Below are 21531 nucleotides of genomic sequence, written 5' to 3' on the forward strand. Positions count from 1 at the left end.
TGGAGAAATTGCAGATTTTTCTTCTAAGAAAAAAATAGTCATAATCAATTGATCACGTAAATAATTTCATGTAGAATTAAAATAAATGATTTCTAGGTATATTAGATCACGTTTTTACCTTTCCAGATCATCTTACGGTTTGTGATTTGAATAAATATTGAGGAGGTTATGACATTTTTAATTATGCTGCTGTAAATGGTCAAAATTTTCAAAAAACAAAATCATGCAACCTTCATCTAGATTAATTTAGCTTGGCAAATTAATCATGCATTCATGCAAATTTTATCTAGATTAATCTAGGGTGGTAAATTTGATAAATTTCACATAGATTAATCTAAGAGGACAAAGAATCACAACTTTTATGGATTAATTTTGATGGTGAATCATTTCTCTTGATTCTCTAACATTGTTGGTAGCTTTGTGGTGAAACACTTGACAAAGAATTATTTCACAAACTACTAATGAATTTTATACAGGTTTGATAGTCAAAGACTAAGCAAATTAAACTTTTGACTTAGTGATTTTGCAGGTTTCCTTATACTCCACCTAAACCTTGTGTTTGTAATTCATAATTAGGCACCTAGTTTTGATTGCTAAGTAGGATGGAATGAATGTATGTTTTCTTTGATTGTTGAGTTTGACATTGGAGTAGGAGAGTATGCTCTCATCCTTCTTAGGGTGATCAGAAATCCAGATCTTCGATACCATTCTCATGTTTTGATTGTGTGTTACCTTTAGAGGGTCTGCCTTCTTGACCATTTGCTTTCTTTTGCAAGCAAGTGACAATCGTGAGAAGGGAATGACCCAAAGTGAGTACGGCTAGAATACCTTGGCATTCTAACTCACTATAAATAAATACCTGATGAGCAAAAGCTTTGAAGGAAGGGTTACGTGGGAATTGTAGTTACTTGGGAAGCGATGACCCTTGAACTCTTTCTCATATCAACATCTAAGTAGGACCTCATGGTCTAAATCATGCTTGCGTGACTACATTTGTTTGGTATCTTGGTGGGCTTAATGTCTCAATCACGCTTGCGTGACATCAAGGAGTAACACTTAACATAAATCCTTACTAAACACCTTGTTTTTAGAGACCAAAAACCCTTCTAGTTGCTTGAGAAGGACAAGTTCGGATACTTGGAAGAGATACTAAGTTCGCCATGGGGAGATTTCCATGGGGACTGATGCTTGGTTGCCCTGAGAAGTGAGTGCCGTGGAGGGGAGCCCATGGGGTCAAGCATCTAAGTATTCTCCTTGAATCCCATAATGAGTCTACCTCTCAAGTACCTAATGTCCTTGCCTACCATAAGAAATGTGGGAATGAGCATGATTGTCTTGAGTCTAAGTTGAAATATCTTGTATTCTTTTCTTATCAAAAGTTGAATTGTATCTCATCTCAAAAACAAGACAAATTGATTCAAAACAAGGTTAAACACAAGAACATTTCATCCAACAAAGTTCAAAACACCTTCAAACATGGTTGTCAAACATTCTTAAAAAATCTTGTCTTAACATTCATGTCGCTTAGATTTAGGTTCATCCTAGGTTGCATTTTGCAAAATTCATTGTCAATTACCAAGGTTAAGTTTCACCTAGGTCATACTCCTTTGCATCCATTTGCATGTGTCCTCTTGCATTTCATAATTCAAACTTAGGTCGATATTGTCATACATTTGCATGTGCATACCACCCTAGGTCTCTTCATTAAGCTTAGGTCATTATCACATCATATTAGGGTCATTTGTATACTAATTGTCCCTTTGCATATAGTGTCAAAACTAGGTTTTGTCATACTTGAGTAATGCAAATCTTTGATAAAACCCTAAGTTATTGTTAGGAAGTCTAGACCTTATCAAACTTTTGTCTTTTTGTCATCAATGTCATTTGGTCAAACCTAGCTTAGTATCCAAGCATATAGGGGAGACATTGTCATTTTGTCCTATTGTCATTTGGTCCTTTGTCCTTTGAGGTCTAGACATCATTTCAATTTCCTAAGGGTCTCATTTTTAGAATTGTATTCATGAGTTTGTCAAAACCTTGAAATACAACAAAAACATAAGTTGCATTCTTGCCATAAATTGCATTTTCATCTATTTAGTTTGCATTTAGTTGCATATCATACATCATCCTTTTAAAATCAAAAATCCCAAAAACATTGCATAGTGACATGTCTATTGAAACAAGGTTCCAAGCACCAATGATGCAACAAAGTTTGACATATCAACCGACAATGAAATCAAATTTTAATCCAAGATAATCACAATTATATCCAACCCAACAACAAGGCAATATCGATCAAACTTTTTATGATGAAACAAGTCTCCAAATACAAAAACTAGAGGAGAAACTAGCTCAAGAAAATGAGATTTTGGAACAAAGAGTGAAAAACATTGAGAAGAATAGATCACAAATGTCCAAAATATTTCGAAAGTTTCCAGGTTGAAATCCAAAGATTGAGCCAATTGATGTAAGATCTCTTCTTGAACGATCAGACATACCAGCTCTCCTCTCCCAAATAGAGATGATGAAACAATTTCAAGAAAAGAGACAACATCAATTTCAACATTATGTGCCTCCACAACAAGAACAAGAAAGTGTTTACTATCAATTAGATTTTCAACCATCACAACCAATGGTTCAACAGTTCCAACATATACAACCAACACAACCAATGGGCCAATTTCAACAATATGTCCAACCAACTATACAATGTCCACAAATAGTTCAACCAATGGTGGAATATCAATGTCAACAACCACAACCAAACATTCAAAAACAAAGGTTGCAGCACACACCAACCTAAGTTCCAAACATGTCAGAACAATTGAACCAAGTCCAATATCGAAACATGACATCAGACCATGACCAAATTCTTGCCAAACAAGTTCAAATTCTAGATACAACTATGTCAAAACCTCAAAAGAAAGGTGGCTTTATTGCAATGATCTTAAGGAAATTACCAAGTGAGTTCTTTGAGGAAGATCAAAATAATACACTTATGTCTAGCAATGCCTCATCTCCCTGCAAACAAATAGACTCTCCAGTGGCATCTATCCCTACACCTCTAGAAGTTTCACAAGAACCTTCCATATTGTCCTCATCAAATAATACACCCAAGGATGCAATTATCCAAGGGCTATCCATAATTGATTGCCAAGATAATCCAATTCATGATGCACATCCTTGTCATGTTTTAGAAATACAAGACCCAATGCCACCATGCACTTTATTGCCATTACCTGTTTTAGAGGACCCCATTCAAAGTCCCTCTTCCTCATGTTCAAGCATTGATTCCTTGCCAAAATCTATCACAAATCTTCAAAGTGCATTTCCTTCATGCCAAAACATTGATTCATTGTCAGAATCCTCCATGCATATCCAAAGTCCAACCTATCAAGAGGATAATTTAGAGCATAAAGAAATGTGTGTTAAAATAGATCAAGATCAAGATCCTGAAACCTTATCATCCCATCCAATTGTTGACCAGGACCCCATGTTCCCAGACACTCACGATGATTTCCCTATTCTTGTCCATCCTATCCAAAGTCCTATTGACTCTCCATTCCCCGAGCAAGATCAAGATATCCCAGTTCATCCAATCCCAAATGATCCCCTTCCATTTCATGAAAAAAATGTCCTTTAAAATCCCATTGACATTCCACTTCCTAAGAAAGATCAAGATATCCCTTCCATCCTTTCTGATGATCCCATTAAATGTCCAGAGCAAAGCACCTTTAAAGAGGATTCCAATGATCTTCCTCCTTGTCAAGATCAAATTATTCCTTCAGATCCTCCACAAGATCCACTTGTTCCTCCATCTCCTTGTCCTAATGCTCCATATACACTCCAAGATCACATTTCTTTTGATGATCCCATTATTTTTCCCATTCCATCTCTTGAAGAGCCTGTCATTGAACCATGTCCACTACATGATCCTAATCACCCTCATGATTCTAACATGTCAGTGCAAGATGTTCATGAACCCTCAACATGCATAATGGGTTCTTCCACTTTGGTGCAATCCGATCCACTTCAAGATCTCATTATTTCTCTCCTATCATATCCACCTCATAATGGACTCGCGTCTTCTTCCCAAAGAAAAGAGTATCCTACAAGTCAAGATATTCATAAAGGCAAAGGAGTAGACCTTCATGAGAAAGAACCCCTCCATATCAAAGAAAATGTTAAGGCTCATGTCTACACAACTCACTCTCAAGACGTTGGTATCCCTCCATCAAAATCAAAACATACACCTTCCCCATCATACTTTCCATCCATCTTAGGTCCTTATATCCCTTTTTCCTCTATGCAAGGTCAGCAAAGGCACACATCCTTGAGTAAATTTCATCAATCCAAAAGAATTCCACTTCATTCCTAGCCATCCATGCATTCCTTTCCCCCTCCAAGCAATTTGGATGCCAAGCATAAAAGTCATAAGTCTAGAAATCCACATGTATTCAAGGATCAACATGTCCAATATAATCGACATGTCAAAACAAAGAACAATTTGATCTATAAAGAAAAAGAAATATCCAAAAGGCCACAAAGGCCCATTGAGCAACATAAAGCAAAGTCAAAATATATATGGGTTCCTAAATCCCTTGTGCAAGCAATGCACTCCAAGGAACCACAAAAGCATGAAAAATAAAAAACCATGTGGATCCCTAAGCGGCTCCTTGAAGCACAAAAGCCTAAAGAAAAATCCAACTTGGCATCCAAAATTGCTGTTCCTCCATCACCTCCTTCCATTTTGGGCCCTTATGTCCCAAAATCCATAGCCTTTCCTTCGTCAAAATCTCAATATCCAAAATACATTTTTCCTCCATCAATCCATCACCCCTCAAGGTGTGTGCCAATGTTGATCTTGCCAACATTTTTGTCCACTGAAGCCCAATTCTTCCAACACCCTATCCATTATCCAATGCATATTTTCCATCCTTCGATCCCTTTGATCCAATCCTTTACATAAATCATTGCCTTAATTTCATCTCTTTTTCCATGTCCTTATCCTACCAACGTCTTTGAGCATACTTTTAAAGGTCATGGTCCATTTTTTTTCAAGGCTACTATCCAAAAAAAAAGACGCTTGAGTCCTTCTTCCATCCCCTATCATGTGTCCATCTTCTATTGAAAAAGTCAAAATACAAAAAAAAGTGAAAAAAAATAAGTAAAGCAAAAATAATTCATCCACTGGTGAAAACCTGGCAAACAGGCGCCTTGGGCAAGTACCGTGATGAAAACCTGGCAAACAAGCATCATGCGTAATTTATGATCTTCTTGCACACCACACTTGGGGGCAGGTTTCCTCCTTCATATCCTATTGCCCTTCATTATCCTATCATACCATGTCATACTCCTTCATGTCCTATTACTCCTCCATTACCCTATTGTCCCTCATGTCCATTTCTTCTTTCCACCTTTGATCTTGACAAGGCTAAGGATCATCATGAGCATCATGCATCTTGTTTGCAGCTTTTAGTCCATTATAGCTTTTGGTCATTTATCCATTTTCTTATTATAACCTTTCATCCATATTCCCTAGCTTATTGCAACTTTCTGCCACTATCCCTTAGCCAATCCCGACCTTCAGTCCATGCCCCTTATCCATTCTTGGTCTTGCTTATCTTATCACTATCCATACACTCTTTCTATCCCTTGATCTTGATCTGACATAAGGATGTGAAATGCAAAACATATTTTTCAAAAACCTCTTGACATGTCCCTCATGCCATGTCACTGCTTTACATTGTCATATCCAGTCTCTTGTCCCATCACGCAATAGCCCTTGAAAATTGCATCCGTATTGTCTCCATGATAACAGGCCTTTGTCTTCCCTCTATCCACCATCATTTCAGCAAGCCTATTTATTCACCTGTCATATTCCTTGCCTTGCTAGACATTGGGGGCAAAATCATAAAAAAATGAAAAATGTCCTGAAATAATCCCTAAAAAGTCAAATAAAGTCCTGAAAAAATGAACACAAAAAAAAACATTATAAAACTTGAAAAACAAAACAAAAACAATATCCCCTTTATGCATCAAAAGATTGTTGAGCATACCTCCAATGACATGCAATCACACATTGTGCTTTAACTCAAATCACGCGTTAACAGATGAACATTTTTGATCAAATTAGACATTCAAACTGATCGACATTGTCATATCAATCAATCAACATCAAAATCATTTATCCTTGTTACTACTATCATGGGTCTTATACAGGGTGTGGTATACTCGAAACTAGACTGTGTCCTATCTTAAACGAGGTACCACATGTCTTGAAACTAGACAACATGATCATCCTATCAACACTTTCAACTTTTGACAATGAAGATCAAGATGTTTGTTTGACTTGTTTGAATTTGTGCATCTTATCTTTTTATTGATTTATCTTCGATCATGTTCCTATGTTGCTCAATGATGTCACTGAGTGATTTACAGTGACCGGGATGGTTCATGGTCCCTTTTATTTCTTTTTGTTGTGATTGTTGTTTGTTTGTGATGTGTTTGTCTTTTGCAAAAAGGGTTGCATTTCAGCTCTGGCCTTCAATGCCATGATGCTACGCATCCATTTTGCTACATTAAAATAAAGGTTCTCATCTACAAAGTGCATTACTGAAAGCAAGTTTTTCTTCGTCTCTAACTGTCCTCTATCTCATTTCTTCTTACTAACACTTCTTCTGTCCGTTCGGATAGTCAGTCTGGTCTAGTGCTCCGATCTCCACACACATATGCTGCATCCTGCATTCATTGGTTAGTACATTTGCATTACATCAAGTATCGTATCAAGCATTTTATCCATTTCATATTATAAATGCATCAAAAATACATAAAAATATATCCATACATGTTCATAAATAGTGCATAAGTCATCCATACATGAAAATAACATAAGTCATAACATATTGCATCCCATCATATCGATGCATATCATATCACATATCACAATAATATCAGAGTACAAAATTGGACTGTCTGTCCTAAGTATGGCCTGCAGGCTGACTACATAATGTCAAACTACATAATATATCCCAAGTCCCGCTAGGATATCTCTGTCCGTGCTCCTGAGTCTATGTCGTAGCATGAAACAGTCTGGTTGGTTCTCCCGCGTGATCAATGGATACTGTCGACTCTGCATCACAATTGGGGCACATTTTGTCAGTATTAGGGTTTGTTCCTACGGGCTGCATTTCCTTGTTTCATGACCAATTCAGGGTGTTCTTTATTTATTTTGCCCTATCCTACCCTTATCCCCCCTTTTCGGATCATTTGCATGCTATTTTGAACCAAAATTGAGTTACTAATGCACAACTGGGCTTGTGTACTAACTCCTGCGTCTGTGTCACATAAACTGCACCTGTGTACCTTTACACAAGCACAGGATTCACCCTACACAAGCGTAGCAGTCAGTTTCTGCATTCCCTGTGGGCCCTGCAATGTCCCGCAAGCGATCAAAATTCATGAAATTGAAAATATGGGTTTTCGAGATACATACCGCTGCTCCTGCATCATCCGATCATTTGTAAGTACGTACACATTCTCTGAGGTGATCCACCATTGGAATGTTCGCCATCTCTCTACAAGTGTCCTTGTCTAGAGCAACAAATCCTCCTCTTTGGCTAGTGCAAATGAGCATTTTTCACTCTCTTGGTCTCATTTATAGATCTTTGTCAGTGCATAGATGGACGTGCACCCTCTCCATCTTATGATTAGTCACGGTCTTTTACACCTTAAATTGCTTGTCCTTTGTGCATCCGATCTCCGATTGTCAGTCCATTCGATCCTATCATTTTTATCAATCAATTGGCCTCTCTTCTACATGTTTCCAGCCAATTCCTCGAGGGGGCATGCATATGTCATTGTCAGTTGTCTCGGGCATTTTCATTATCATTCTTTGAAACAACGCTTAAAATCGCATTGTCTCAAAGAGGGGCAAAATGTAGACACTTAAAAATGGTCAACGCTTGCGGAATCATACTTTAACATTTGCGCATTGCCTCATTTTAGGTTTTTGCATCGCATTAACATTTCTTCCATGTTGCGCACTTGGTTTTTATCATTTGTGAGTTTCGAGTCATTCTTCTACATTCTTCAATCGTCTCGCTTTCGAATTCGGTCTGGTCGACAATAACTTTTAGTCATGGTTTTGATTGATCTTATCCTATCGCATCAATGTGCGTACTCATTTGTCATCATTTTGGACATCGTCAATCCTAATTAGGGTTTTGTCCTCTTTTCAATTTTGTCTTCTTGTGATTGATTTTGTCATCGATCGTGGTCATTTTTTAGTCTTGTCATTTTGCAATTTATTTTGTCCTCGATCCTTATCCTCTTGTCAATTTTGTCATCTTGCGATCAATTTATCATCAATCGTCATTGTCTTCTCAATCATGTCAATTTGGATCAATTAGTCATTGTTCCTCGTCAATTGGGGCATTTGTCAATCAAATCATTTATCAATTCAAAATCATGATCAAATCAAATCGACATTAATTATCTTTTGTCAAGACCTAATTGTCATCCTTGCATTTCTAATTCATCTTCTAAGGTTTTATGATTTATTCATTTGACCTAATTTGTCATTTCTTCCTCTAGGTTAAATAATTTATTTATTTATCCTAAGTCTTCTTGTTACAATTAAATATTCATTTAATTGGCTAATATATTCCTCTTTTTGGTGAATTAATTAATAAATGACAAATTATTAATTAATTTACCTAATTTTCTAATTTTCCATCATTTCTAATTTTCTAATTTTCTAATTTTCATCATTTCTAATTCCTAATTTCCACCTATTTTCTAATTTGTCAAATTTAATTTCCACCTAATTAAATTGTCTCTAGTTCTCCCTATTTTTGTGCTTCGGTGGAAGCATGAATTTCTCATGCGTCATACTCTTGGCATAGCAAGATGTCATAAGGTTCTAGTTCTCTAACCTTTGCATTGGCAATATGTCATAATTCATGACATAGAAGGTGTCATAACCTTCTTCTTTTCACTCAATTGTGCCATTTTTGAAATCAATTGCTTCTAATATCCATTTCATGCTAATTTGATCTTTTCTCCAATTTGTCTATAAATTGGATGATTTTTCTTCAATCAAGGGTAATCACTTTGTCGAAGTAATCAGATTATCAAATTTCTAATCACTTTGTCAAATCAATCACACTTCGAGTACTCCTACGCCACTATCTACTTGCTTTCATCTCATGTGTATGCATTTGAAGGTGAGATCCACAAACAAAGGCTATTTGGAGAAGAAAGAAGGACAATGGAGCCGCATGAAGGAAGCATTCAGATCTACATTTGGTTTGCTTTGTTTTCAATATTGAATGTTTTGCTTTCATGTCTTTATTGAGTGTGTGTAGGATTGATCATTGCATTTGAGCTTTTGTGATTGAGCTAGATTAGTATTTTGATTTGCGTGTGATGATTTCCAGATTCCTAGCTACAGAGACATTTGCACCAATAGCTAGAATTTAAGTTGTTAGAATATTTATTGCCTATATAGCATACAAGAACTATAAGGTCTATCAAATGGATGTTAAATATGCATTTTTCAATGGTGAATTTGAGGAAGAAGTGTACATTGAGCAACCTGATGGATTTTGACTGACAGATGACAAAGATATGGTTTGCAGGTTAAGGAAAGCATTATATGGATTGAAAAAAGCTCCTAGAGCTTGGTATGCAAGGTTGGATAAATATCTTTTGAAGCTTGGTTTTGCCAAAGGTAGTGCTAAAAATAATTTATATTACAAGATCACTAATGATGATATTTAGATTATTGAAGTATTTGTTGATGATATCATTTTTGGAGGTGAAGATAAATTGTGCATGGAATTCTCTAATAATATGAAGAATGAATTTGAAATGTCTATGACTGGCGAGATGAGATTTTTCTTAGGTTTGCAGATTACTCAAATTGACAAAGGCATTTTTATTTGTCAAACTAAGTATCTAAGGGAATTGTTGAAGAAGTTTGGTATGCATAATTCCAAACCGGTAAGTACTCCTATGGTGACAAGTGAGAAATTATCTATCAAAGACACATCTGCATTGGTAAATTCAACAAGGTATAAGTCTATGATTGGTGGCTTGTTATATCTAACTCAAACTAGACTAGATATTATGAATGCAGTAAGTATTGTTTCAAGATATCAAAGTAATCCTAAAGAAAATCATGAATGTGCACTAAAGAGGATATTCTAATATTTGCAAGGAACAATAGAATATGGCTTATGGTATTCTAGAGATGATAACTTCACTTTATGTGCATATACAAATGTAGATTGGGTAGGAGATACTGATGATAGGAAGAGCACTTCTAGTGGATCTTTCTTTCTTGGAAAGAAATTGGTTTCATGGATTAGAAAAAAATAGTCATGCATTTCTTTATTTACTGCAGAAGCTAAATATGTTGTAGCAACAACTAATTGCACTCAAGTCTTGTGGATGAAGCAAATGTTGAAGAATACCAAGGTAAATTGCAGTGAACTGGTAGTTATCTATTGTGATAACTCTGCAGCTATTGAGATATCTAAGAATCTGGTATTTCACTCTAAGACTAAGCACATTTCAATAAAATATAACTTTCTAAAGGAAAAGGTAGAAGAAAAGGAAGTCAAATTGGTTTATGTGAACACTAAAGAGTAGATTGTAGATATATTCACTAAACTGCTATCTAAGGAATCATTTGAATATTTGAGAGACAGGTTAGGGGTATGTACCCCTCCAAAAGAAACATAATTGATGGAGCAGAGCATCAGTCTGGTATGCATCATCAGTGTTATCCTTTTCTTTGGATTGATGTAGTGGTGCTACTACTCAGGGGGAGTAGTCAACTTTGAGATTCACATGATTTTGATATCTATGTCATATCTTTGGCATTGATGTCAAAGGGGGAGAGTTATATGTGAAAAATAATGTCTTAATATGACATATGGGAGAGAGATTTAGATTGGATTGCACTCCTTAGGGGGAGTTGGTGGGATTTTTCAGTTTTTAATTGTTATATCTTCTATGAGAAATTTTTGGCATTTCTTGGGATTTACATGTTTTCTATTTCACATCTAGTGTTGCCATCAATGCCAAAGGGGTAGATTGTTGGAAATATGAAGGAAATTATTATGTGTTGCATTGATGTTTTGTCATTGATGTCAACACTAGCTGTTATGATTGGTTACCGACAGACAAATTTTGGTTATCGGTAGAAGAACTAGTGTTATCGACAGAAGGGACTTTCAGTTGGATACTACCAACATGTTTGGATCAATGGAATATGTTTGGTTTGATGTTTTTGGAGTATGTTTTGGTCAGTTGGTATTGACTTGATGATAGGATGCTATCATACACTCTAGTAAGCCTATACTGGTAAAGGTTTAAGGTTTTACTGACAAATACTTTACTGAGAATCTTTGATAGGATGCATAAGTGGTGTTGGTGCAGCTTCTAGATGGAATTTAGGATGTAGAAAGTGATCTTTGTTCATGCCTCGACTGATTGGAGATATCACTTTGGCATGGTGAATCTATTTCGGTCCACTTTATGGACCGGTATCATGTTACGTGTTCCCTACACGTTACTGGGATGATTTATGGATTGGTTAATGTTGTTTTTGTCTAAAGTTGACATGGAATATCAGTGTAATGTGGATGTATGTAATGATCTTATTGTAATATCTTTTAGGTGGCTGACCTAATTGGTTTATACTTTAGGGTTTGTATAAATTGATGTAAGATCTCATTCTAGATCATGGTCGTGGTCATGGAATGAAATATCATATGCGAAGGAGATTTGGTCGATCATAGGTGATCGAATTGGGTTTATGTAAGAGGTCAAAGACCTCTGGTATTGAGCTTAATCGGGACTATATTCAGGCATGGTAGATTATATCATTAGCAGTTCATTCTTCTGGATTATTGTCCAATTATATTGAGGTGGTTATAGTCTCTTTGTAGTCAGTAAGACTCCTTTGTAATGAGAAGTACACTCTAGGAAATGTTCCTTCCTGCATGTGTAGGCCCCTTATTGTATCACATACTTTCTACAAAAGTATTATCTGAATATGGGTAGGCTTCCCACCATGGTTATTCCCTTTACCTAGTGTTCCATGTAAAAATTATGATGTTATGTGGTATGGTTGCATTGTTAATTCTTTGTTTCATTCATAAGTTTTATTACTTACCGGTATCTATTTTTGATATTCTGGTATTCAATGTTTATATGCTATGGTTAAAGGTTATAAAGTGGTTTGATTAATATAATCTATTGACAACTGATTCAACCCCCCCTCTTAGTTGTCCACCGGTTATTCTAACACTGCCAACATGGCTATCTTTGCTGAACAAATGATCAACTAGAGAGGTGAGTTGGATCTTCCTCATGAGGCTCGTGCCATCCTCATTTATGATAGAGTGCATGGAAAAGATGGAGTGATAAGTGATGATTACAACGTACTTATCAATAAAATTTACCATAATGAGTTGGAAAGAGCGGCACTCGAAGGTTGAGCTAGCATTTAATGTAGACAGGACTTCGCACGCTTTCTGGGTGCCCATTTCTATTTCGAGAGTTTCTGTGCTATGCACTTTGGTGTTTGTTTTTTCCCTATTATGCACTATGAAGGGATGAAGAAATTCTGTTGTTGACGCTATGGGAGGCAACAAGAAAATGATTGAGTCTCTTCCCTATGATGAATGGAAGAAGAAGCTAAAAGCATGGGCTATTTTGGAGACTACTAAGATGATAGGGTATATGGAAAGAATCCTAGGTAAAAACTCTACCATTACCAGATTATTCAAAAAACATTGGAAGAAGGGCAAAATAACCATAGGTGGAAGAAAGGTGGAAATTGATGAAGGGATGATTGCTAAAGTCACTGGGTTGCCAATGGAGGGCAGCAATTTCTACAGGGACAGAAAGCTCACTGAGGTAGTTATCAAGCAATTCTCAAAGGAAGAATTTGAGAAAGCCAAATTTGTGAAATCCAACAAGACCTACTACTCGCCGAAGGTGATTAAAAAGGTATGGAGATGGGTTCTGTTTGCTATGATGCCATATGTCACTCTTGATGTTAGATATTCTCATGTTTATGGATATCATTTTGTGCTTTTGAATCACTTATGACATAAAGATTTGGTGTCTATTCCCTTCTACCTGTTTAGCTCCTTAAATAGAAGCATAAAGGATTTTAGGGATAACCCGGATAGCAACCCTCCCATGCATGAAGGGTTAATGTTTCTCTTATACAACCATGTCAAGGCCTCCTTTGTGCAACATTCTATCATTGAGATTTCAAAATTGGAAGTTGAGTCTGAAAACTTAGATTATAGTGAAGATGAGGGGTGTCATATAGAGTTGGAAGACTATTTCAATAGGGTACCCTCGCTAAAGGTATTGGTAAGGTGAAGGATAAATATATGGCATATGGGTTGGACAAAAAGACAGCTAGAAAAGGGATTAAAATAAATAGGAGTAAGGTACAAGAGGAGGACAATTGGTTTGAAGAGGATGATAAGGATGATGAGGGGATGGAGACTGAAAGTGAATATGCTACCCCTCCACCCAAGAAGAAAACTAAGTGGAGTCCTTTCATTACTGGTATGAGCCCAGAGAAGGAGAACGATACCTCTAAGATCCACTCTGCTCCTCAGGACCCTAATGAACTGACTTGTGATGTTGAGAAAGAAGGGAAGATGGTGATGGAAAGTGAGACTCTACCTTCCAATGACAAAGCTTACTGCTGCTAATGTGGAGACCTTGGAAAATATTGTTGTATTTCCATAGTTCAACAAAGGTAGCAATGATTCTCCTATGACCATGCTTCACCACACAAAATGGGATGATGGAGTTTTACAAGGTTATTGAATAGTTATATTTGGAGATGGATAGATTGAATACCAAATAGGAAGAATCTTCTAGGAAAGTGGATACTTTAGAAGCTATTGGGATAGGTAATCTCAGTTCCCTGCCTAATTACCTGAATGAATTAACAAAATCCATCAGCAATGCAAAGGCTATCACTGGAGCATATGGCTCTCAATTCAAGGTTGTGGAAGCTAGGTTCAATGATTTGGAGAAGTCGATTCTCAGCCATGAGAATACCTTGAAGAAAATTGGAGAACAAAGCCAAAAAATTACGAAAGCCTCTATTGATAGCTTCAGGGTAATGATTAGCAAACTGGAACAAATCCAACAGGAAAAGAACACAATAGATATTACTGAGGATAAGGTTCCAACCCTTGAGGGTGGGGCTATTGGACATGGGAAAAGAACCCGAGCAAGTACAAGGAAGATGGCTCAACAAGCCAAGAGGTTGGAGGATCTGAAGAGTGATGGTGCCTCTATGGTCCAACCAGAGCAAGAAGCTATGGAGCTTCTCAAAATCATTTCTTAGGTCATTTTCTTTTTTTTGGGTTGTCCCTTAGGTGGTTTTGTGTTGTCACTCTGTTTCATTTGGTGCTCTTGCTAGAATTTTGTCTTTGCCAATTGTTTCCCTTTTGTGTTTTGTTCTATCTAGACGGGCTTTCAATGTTTTATCTATTTTACAAATTTTTGTAAAAGGTTTCGGGAGCTCTTCAAAACCTACTTTTCAAATTTATTGAGAAATATATACTTATAAAAAATAGTAAAAAAAAAATTACTAAATAAAGTGTGGTGCCTAGTGTAAAGTTTCAATTTCAACATTTTATCAACAACTAAAATATAGTGTTTACTTTATAAAAAACTATGTTCAAATAATATTTTATTTATTTTTTAAATTACAAACATAAAATACTAAAAATAATATACATTTTATTAGGTTACATTATTTAAAAATTCAAAACATATATTTCACTTTCTATTGATCCAATTTAAAATGTTTAATCAAAATTGGTCATTTCCTTTATAAAAGTGTGACACAACTTTGTACTTTTACTCATCTATATTTTTGATTTGATCTTATTTTGGGTGCCAACTACATATAATCAATGACAACCATATAACTATCATCATTTATATTTTTAGTTAATTTAGATGAAAATCATATAAAATTAGATAGAAACTTAAATTAATAAAAAAATATTTTTTTGAATTGTACAATATTGTTATTTTCTATCTTATAAAATCAATTGTAAAATATGTTTATGTAACCATTCAATCATTTAATGATCATGCATTTCTCTTTTTATTTCTTTTAATTTCAAAAAGATTAAAATTATTAGTGCAACTTTGAAATTTTTTATATTTTTTACAGGATTTTTTGAAGAAGGGTTGTTACAAAATTACATTACAATAGTCATTAGAATAATAAAATTAAATAAAAAATATTAAAGACACCATTACAAATATATATAAACTAATATATAAAAAAAAAAAAAGACAAGAGAATGCCCACGTTCAAACCAATCTTAATTTACTAAGCAAAAATTGATGTCCATCATAGAATATTAGGATTGACTACTAAAACAATATATTTTTGTCCAAGATTTTGCAAGTTTACAAACAATTGATGGTTAAAACATTTAGAAAAGATTGAAAATGATAGATTATATTTTTAAAAAATTATGATTATCTAATTTTATCGACATTCCAAAGACTTTAAAAAATAATCTCTTTATATTTCATACATACCAACAATAATTCAAAAATTATGATTTTAACAAAGTTTAATACATCTCCACAATGTTAAGACTTTTTCAGGATCTGGATTGTGAAGAAATGAGCTCTATTTATAGGTAAAATGGAGCAATGGAGGGTTGAGATTGAACAATCTCAACAAGGGTCAGGATTGAAGGGCTTAAGATCCATGTGAGGACTTTCAATCCAATCCCAGGATGACAAATGTCAACAAGAGATGGGTTGAGAGGAGAGGGAATAAGCATTAAATGCTTGACATGACTTAAGGGTTAACTTGGGAGGTAAGGTTAATGTTAAGTTGAAAGAATAAATCCATTATCCAATAAATAATGTCTCTATCCAATGGAAAACTCTTGTGCAAGAGTTAGTGAGGATAACCATGGTGAAAGCAATAAATGCTTGAAGAGACCCATGGGTTAAATGAGGGTTGAGTTAGAGGTAAAGTCTCTAACCATGGGAGCAAGTGGATTTAACCATAAATGGTTATGTAAGAGCCATTAATGGTCATGTAAGAGCCATTAGTGGTTTGGAAGACTTTAAAGGTTAGCTTGTTGAACACATAAAGCTTTAAATGCTTTTCAAAGACTTTGGAGTCTTTGAGAAGTGACTCCAAGTTGTTTAGGAATGTGACAATATTTAGGGGATGGATTAGGCTAATTAGGAATGATTAGAAAGTGGTTAGAAGGGTCTAGAAGGGGATTTAGGATTGCAAGTGGATTTGGTGGGTAAGGGAAAATAGGATTAAAATTAAAATAAAATTAATTTATTTCAACTTGTAGTTGCAGCTTGCATTTGTAGGAGAATGCAAGGGGAAAGGGGAAAGGGGAAAGGGGAAAGGGATTTAATGATTTAAATAAATGTTTTATTTATTTATTTAAAAGAGGAAAGGGGATTTAATTAAATAAATAGAATTTATTCATTTAATTGATTGTGAATTTGTTTTAATGAATTAATTAAAATAAATTAAATAATTTATTTAATTAATAGGAGAATGATTGAAGATGAATTAATTAAATGTTAATTTAATTAACTCTTGGCTAGTGGATTTATTAATCAAATAAATAGTAAATATTCATTTAATTAGATGGACAGATTTATGTGACTACAATTATAAATGTGGTAAGAGAGATTACACTTATGTCACATATGGACAAGTAATATCCAAGATAAAAAGAGGGAATTGTATCTAATCTAGTAGTATCTCAAGATTTTTAGAATCAAAAACCTTGTTAGAACAATAGTCTCGCCTATAATCCTAGGTAGGAACAAATAGTACCAATCAATATGATTTGATATGAAACTTTATTTAAAAAAAATAAATTTTGTAGATATTAGTTATCTTAATGAATTTAAACACTTTAAACTTTTAAAAATATAGACATTATAAATTTGTATGTGTGATTTTGCTAAAAGATATTAAATTAATAAAAATATAACTTTCTTAAATTATAGTTTTCTTATTTTCTACTTTAAAATAGTAATTGTAAAATATATTATATCTAACCATTAATCAACACAGTTATTGATGTGGTTTTGAAAATTCTCAATTAATAATCATGCACTTGTATTTTATTTCTTACATTTAAAACGATTAGAACTATTAATGTGGATTTGAAAATTCTAGTTTGCTCTAAACTATATTTGAAAAGGTTGTTAAAAATCTAAATCAATAATTTCAAAAGAAAGAATTGTTAAAAATTGAATTGTTGTTAGAAATTTATATCAATAATAGGAAAATTTTCAAAAAAAACTATAAAAAATCTAAATCAATTATTATCAATTCTTTTATAATTTAATCTTCATTTCATTCTCAAATCTAACTTATGTCAATTTATAATTACAATTATAATGTTTTTAAAAAATATAAAATAAAATAAACATTATCATAAATATACAAAATTCACAAGTCAATGTGAAAACATGAAAATATAAAAACGAGAACATTGACAAAATTGCATGTACTATAGTTGTGATTATCTTAATTTTCCACACGGATTTGAAAGTTGGATACAAACAAAACTTTGAAAATAATTAAGAAAATGATTAAGAAAGGGGCCTACAATTCATGTTCATGCACTAATCTTACCCCAATCTCTGTGTAATTTCTCCAAACAAAAATGTCAAAATTAGAGCAGTTTCCTCGGAGAAGAAGAGGCGTGACTGCAAAGACTTTGACAATTATCATTTGAATACAACACTTCCACCACATCTTCCACACGCTCGAGACTTTGAAAATTATAATTGCACGTCTTCCACGCGTTCAAGAATAAAAATTGTATGAAGCCAAACTTACGGTTCTTATAAATACTCATATAATTTCACCCATTTCCATGCAATGCAAGTAACCATTAATATTCATACCCTCTCTCAACATGGGTAAACCAATGTTTTGGGTGGTCCTCTTCCTAGCCATGCTCGCCTCTCCTTGCTCCTGCTCCTCCTCCTTTTGGGGAGGATGCCCTCCTCATGAATTATCTACCCTCAACCTCTTCAAACAACACCTGCTCGATCCATATCATCACTTGGAATCATGGAAGGGGTTATACTGCCGCTCTTGGAAGGGAATCACCTGCCACAGCCTCACTGGTCACGTGACTCGTGTGGATCTTAGAAACTTTGGTAATCCCTCGTCAGTAGTAGTGAGGAATTCAAGCAGCCAAATATTCCTTGCTTTATTCCAACTATAGCATTTGGAGTACCTCGACCTCACTAGGATTGACTTGTCCCCTCTTTCCATCCCTTCACACCTTTCGAGCCTCAGCACATTGACACATTTGAGCTTGAGAGGTTGTGGGCTTACTGGCCGAATACCAAGTGAGATTGGGAATATGTCTCGCTTGACATTTCTAGACATCTCCTACAATTATGATTTGGAGACAAGGCAGTCGAGCTCGTGGATACGAAATTTGCGAGGGTTGGAGCACCTTCGACTAGCAGAAGTGAATCTGACAAGAGATGTGGTAGAGAGTGTTGTTTCTCTTCCCAATCTTACATCACTTGTCATGTCTGATATGCCAGGTACACCTCTCTCTCCTCTTGGAAACCTCACCTCACTCTCCCATCTTGAGCTTTTTGGTACTTACTTCACTCAGCAGTCATTTCCCATTTGGATTTCTAACCTTACATCTTTGGTTTCCCTCTACCTCACTAAGTACAATATCTCCAGTTCCATGCCTTCTGCTGTTTTAAGCCTTCCACACTTGAGGAACCTTGAGTTGTTTGGAAACCCTAGTCTCAAAGTCAACCTCTCTTCCATTGTGCAACATGCTTCCCAGCTCAGTAGCCTTTCTATTGTACATTCAGACGTGGGAAGAATGATTCCAAATTCTACTGGAAATATGTCCTCATTAACTACCTCAGCTCTTTATGATAACAATATTCAAGGTAGACTTCTAGATTCTATGGGGAATATGTCCTTGCTGACCACCTTAGCTCTTTCTGATAACAATATTGAAGGCAGTCTTCCAGATTCTATGGGAAATATGTTCTCATTGACCAGCTTGGATCTTTCTTATAACGCTATTCAAGGCAATCTTCCAAATTTTATTGGAAATCTCTCACAACTTGAATATTTGCGTCTTTCCAGAAATTCACTAAGAGGCAACATTCCATTGAGCTCTTTAGGTGGGCTACCAAAGCTTTCATATCTTTCTATTGGTTCAAACCAATTAAATGGAAGCTTACCATCTACTTTTGGTAATCTCTCATCTTTGATCAAGCTTGATGTTTCAAATAATTCTTTAAGTGGCACATTCTTACTCTCTCAATTAGAAAATTTCACAAAGATTCGTGACTTGAGTCTTTCTGATAATTTCTTGAGAGTGAAAGTTGAAGACTTTTGGATCCCAAAATTTCAACTTCAAGCTTTGTATTTGAGTTCTTGTAATATGGATGGTGATTTCCCATCTTTCCTATCCACTCAATACAACATAGATGAGCTTGACTTATCCAACAATTCTCTTGGTGGAAATATTCCAGATTGGTTGTGGGGCCTTACATAATTCTACACTCTCAATCTCTCATTCAATCAATTTGAAGGAAAGCTTTTGTTATCAAAGTTCAGTAAGTTGAGTGTTCTTGATGTTGACTTGCATAGAAACAAGTTACAAGGAAATGTTTTAGTTCCTCATCCTGATGTAGAATTCTTGGACATGTCTGAGAATCAATTTGATGGTATCCTTTCAGAAAACATTGATGAATATGGCCAAAGTCAGCTCAATTATTTGTCACTTGCAAATAATAATATAAGTGGTGTCTTTCCACATTCTATTTGTGAAGGAAATCACTTGGAGGTTCTAGATGTGTCAAATAACAAGCTCACAGGTAATATTTTTGCAAGTTTTGGGAATTGCTCAACAACACTCAAAGTGTTAAATCTAGAAAATAATAATCTGGAAGGTAAGATTAGGAGAATGGTTTGTCTTCACAAATTGAAATTAGGAGGTAACAAGCTACAAGGGACAATTCCATCATCACTTCGAAATTGTACTTCTTTGGAGATTCTAGATTTGGGATATAATAACATGGAGGGAACCATCCCAAATTGGATTGAGAATTTAATTGGTCTTCGAATTTTGGTGTTGAGATCTAATAAATTCAAAGGTGGAATACCCTTAGAGTTGACAAAATTAGAAAATCTTCAAGTCTTGATTTTGTCAAATAACAATCTATCTAGAGCTATTCCAAGTAGCTTAAGAAACTTGAGAGCAATGGCAAATCAAACACAAAGTGCAAAAGTCCTTGAGTTCTTAAACTCAAGCTCAATGCCTTATTTAGATAAAATTGAAATAAACAACAAAGGGCTATTTCTAGAATATGTGAAATCTTTGGCATTGGTCCGATGTCTTGATCTCTCAAACAACAACTTCTCAGGTGATATTCCTCAAGAAATTGGATTCCTCATTGGTCTAAGGATTCTCAATTTGACAATGAATCATCTCCATGGAAAAATTCCTACTTCTTTTGGAAATCTTGTGCAGTTGGAGTCACTTGATCTTTCAGATAACAATCTTATTGGAAATATCCCTAATGAACTACAATCTCTCACATTTTTAAGTTACTTGAACATATCTTGTAATAATTTTTCAGGTAGAATACCACAAGGAGCTCAATGGTTAACATTTGATGAGAGATCATTTTCAAACAATGCAAACCTTTGTGGACTTCAGATCAAAATAAATTGCTCACCTTCTCCTCCTTCAAATCAAATTTATGATGAAGATGTGAGTGAGCATGAGTGGGAGGAACATGTGTGGTGGGAGGTGGGAATTGGATTGAGCTTTGGATTTGGGTTTTCAATTGTTATTGGAGTATTATGTTTCAACAAAAAATCTAGAAAAAGATGTTTCAAAGTTATGGATGACATTATTGTCATTCTTGATCAATCTACTCAAAAAAATATCTTTTAATAATTATTTTAATACCCCTCTCTCTTCCACTTCCCCTTCTCTTTTACCTAAAATATTTCCTCTATGAAGGTTGTGTAGTGGATGTATGTGTACTTTCTTCTTTTGTTATTTTTTGTGGAAAACATTAATTTAAATATTAGATTAAGTAGTGTCTCAATCTATAAGATGACGTAAAATTAATATTGAAACTAAATTCAATTGTTTATTAGTTCCTATCAAGGTGGGATACTATTGCTTCCATCAATCTAATTTTTTAGTTAGTTCAACCAATCAGAGCAAAGAATTAAAATTTTTGAACAAAAAATTCATAGTGCAACTCTTATTTTTATTTTAAATAATTTGTTTCTCATATTTTTCTTTTATCTTATTAGTTAGAGTAAGTGAAAAATTCAAATTTTCTCAGAAAAAATAAAAAATTTAATGCATTTAATTCATTAATGATATGATTAATATGTATTTGAGTAATAGTTATTTATGAATATGCAAATATGATATTGTTTTT

At 34.7% G+C, this 21531-nt stretch overlaps 2 protein-coding genes across 2 annotated transcripts; both read left to right on the plus strand.

Annotated features, from left to right (window-relative positions):
- The first annotated feature begins 18449 nt into the window (after nucleotides 1-18449).
- LOC131873991 (receptor-like protein 35) lies at nucleotides 18450-19622 on the plus strand. The gene has a single exon (XM_059217187.1). It carries the CDS (start codon nucleotides 18450-18452, stop codon nucleotides 19620-19622), a length of 1173 nt encoding a protein of 390 aa, XP_059073170.1.
- Nucleotides 19623-19772: 150 nt separating this feature from the next.
- Nucleotides 19773-21029, plus strand: LOC131873992 (receptor-like protein 34). Its single transcript, XM_059217188.1, has one exon. It carries the CDS (start codon nucleotides 19773-19775, stop codon nucleotides 21027-21029), a length of 1257 nt encoding a protein of 418 aa, XP_059073171.1.
- Nucleotides 21030-21531: the final 502 nt, after the last annotated feature.

Source organism: Cryptomeria japonica, chromosome 3, assembly GCF_030272615.1.
Source record: "Cryptomeria japonica chromosome 3, Sugi_1.0, whole genome shotgun sequence".
Classification (NCBI taxonomy): domain Eukaryota; kingdom Viridiplantae; phylum Streptophyta; class Pinopsida; order Cupressales; family Cupressaceae; genus Cryptomeria; species Cryptomeria japonica.

Excerpts from the sequence above, each read along its gene's own strand:
- LOC131873991 (XM_059217187.1), top strand. The coding sequence starts at position 18,450 with ATGTCTCGCTTGACATTTCTAGACATCTCCTACAATTATGATTTGGAG.
- LOC131873992 (XM_059217188.1), top strand. The coding sequence starts at position 19,773 with ATGTCTGAGAATCAATTTGATGGTATCCTTTCAGAAAACATTGATGAA.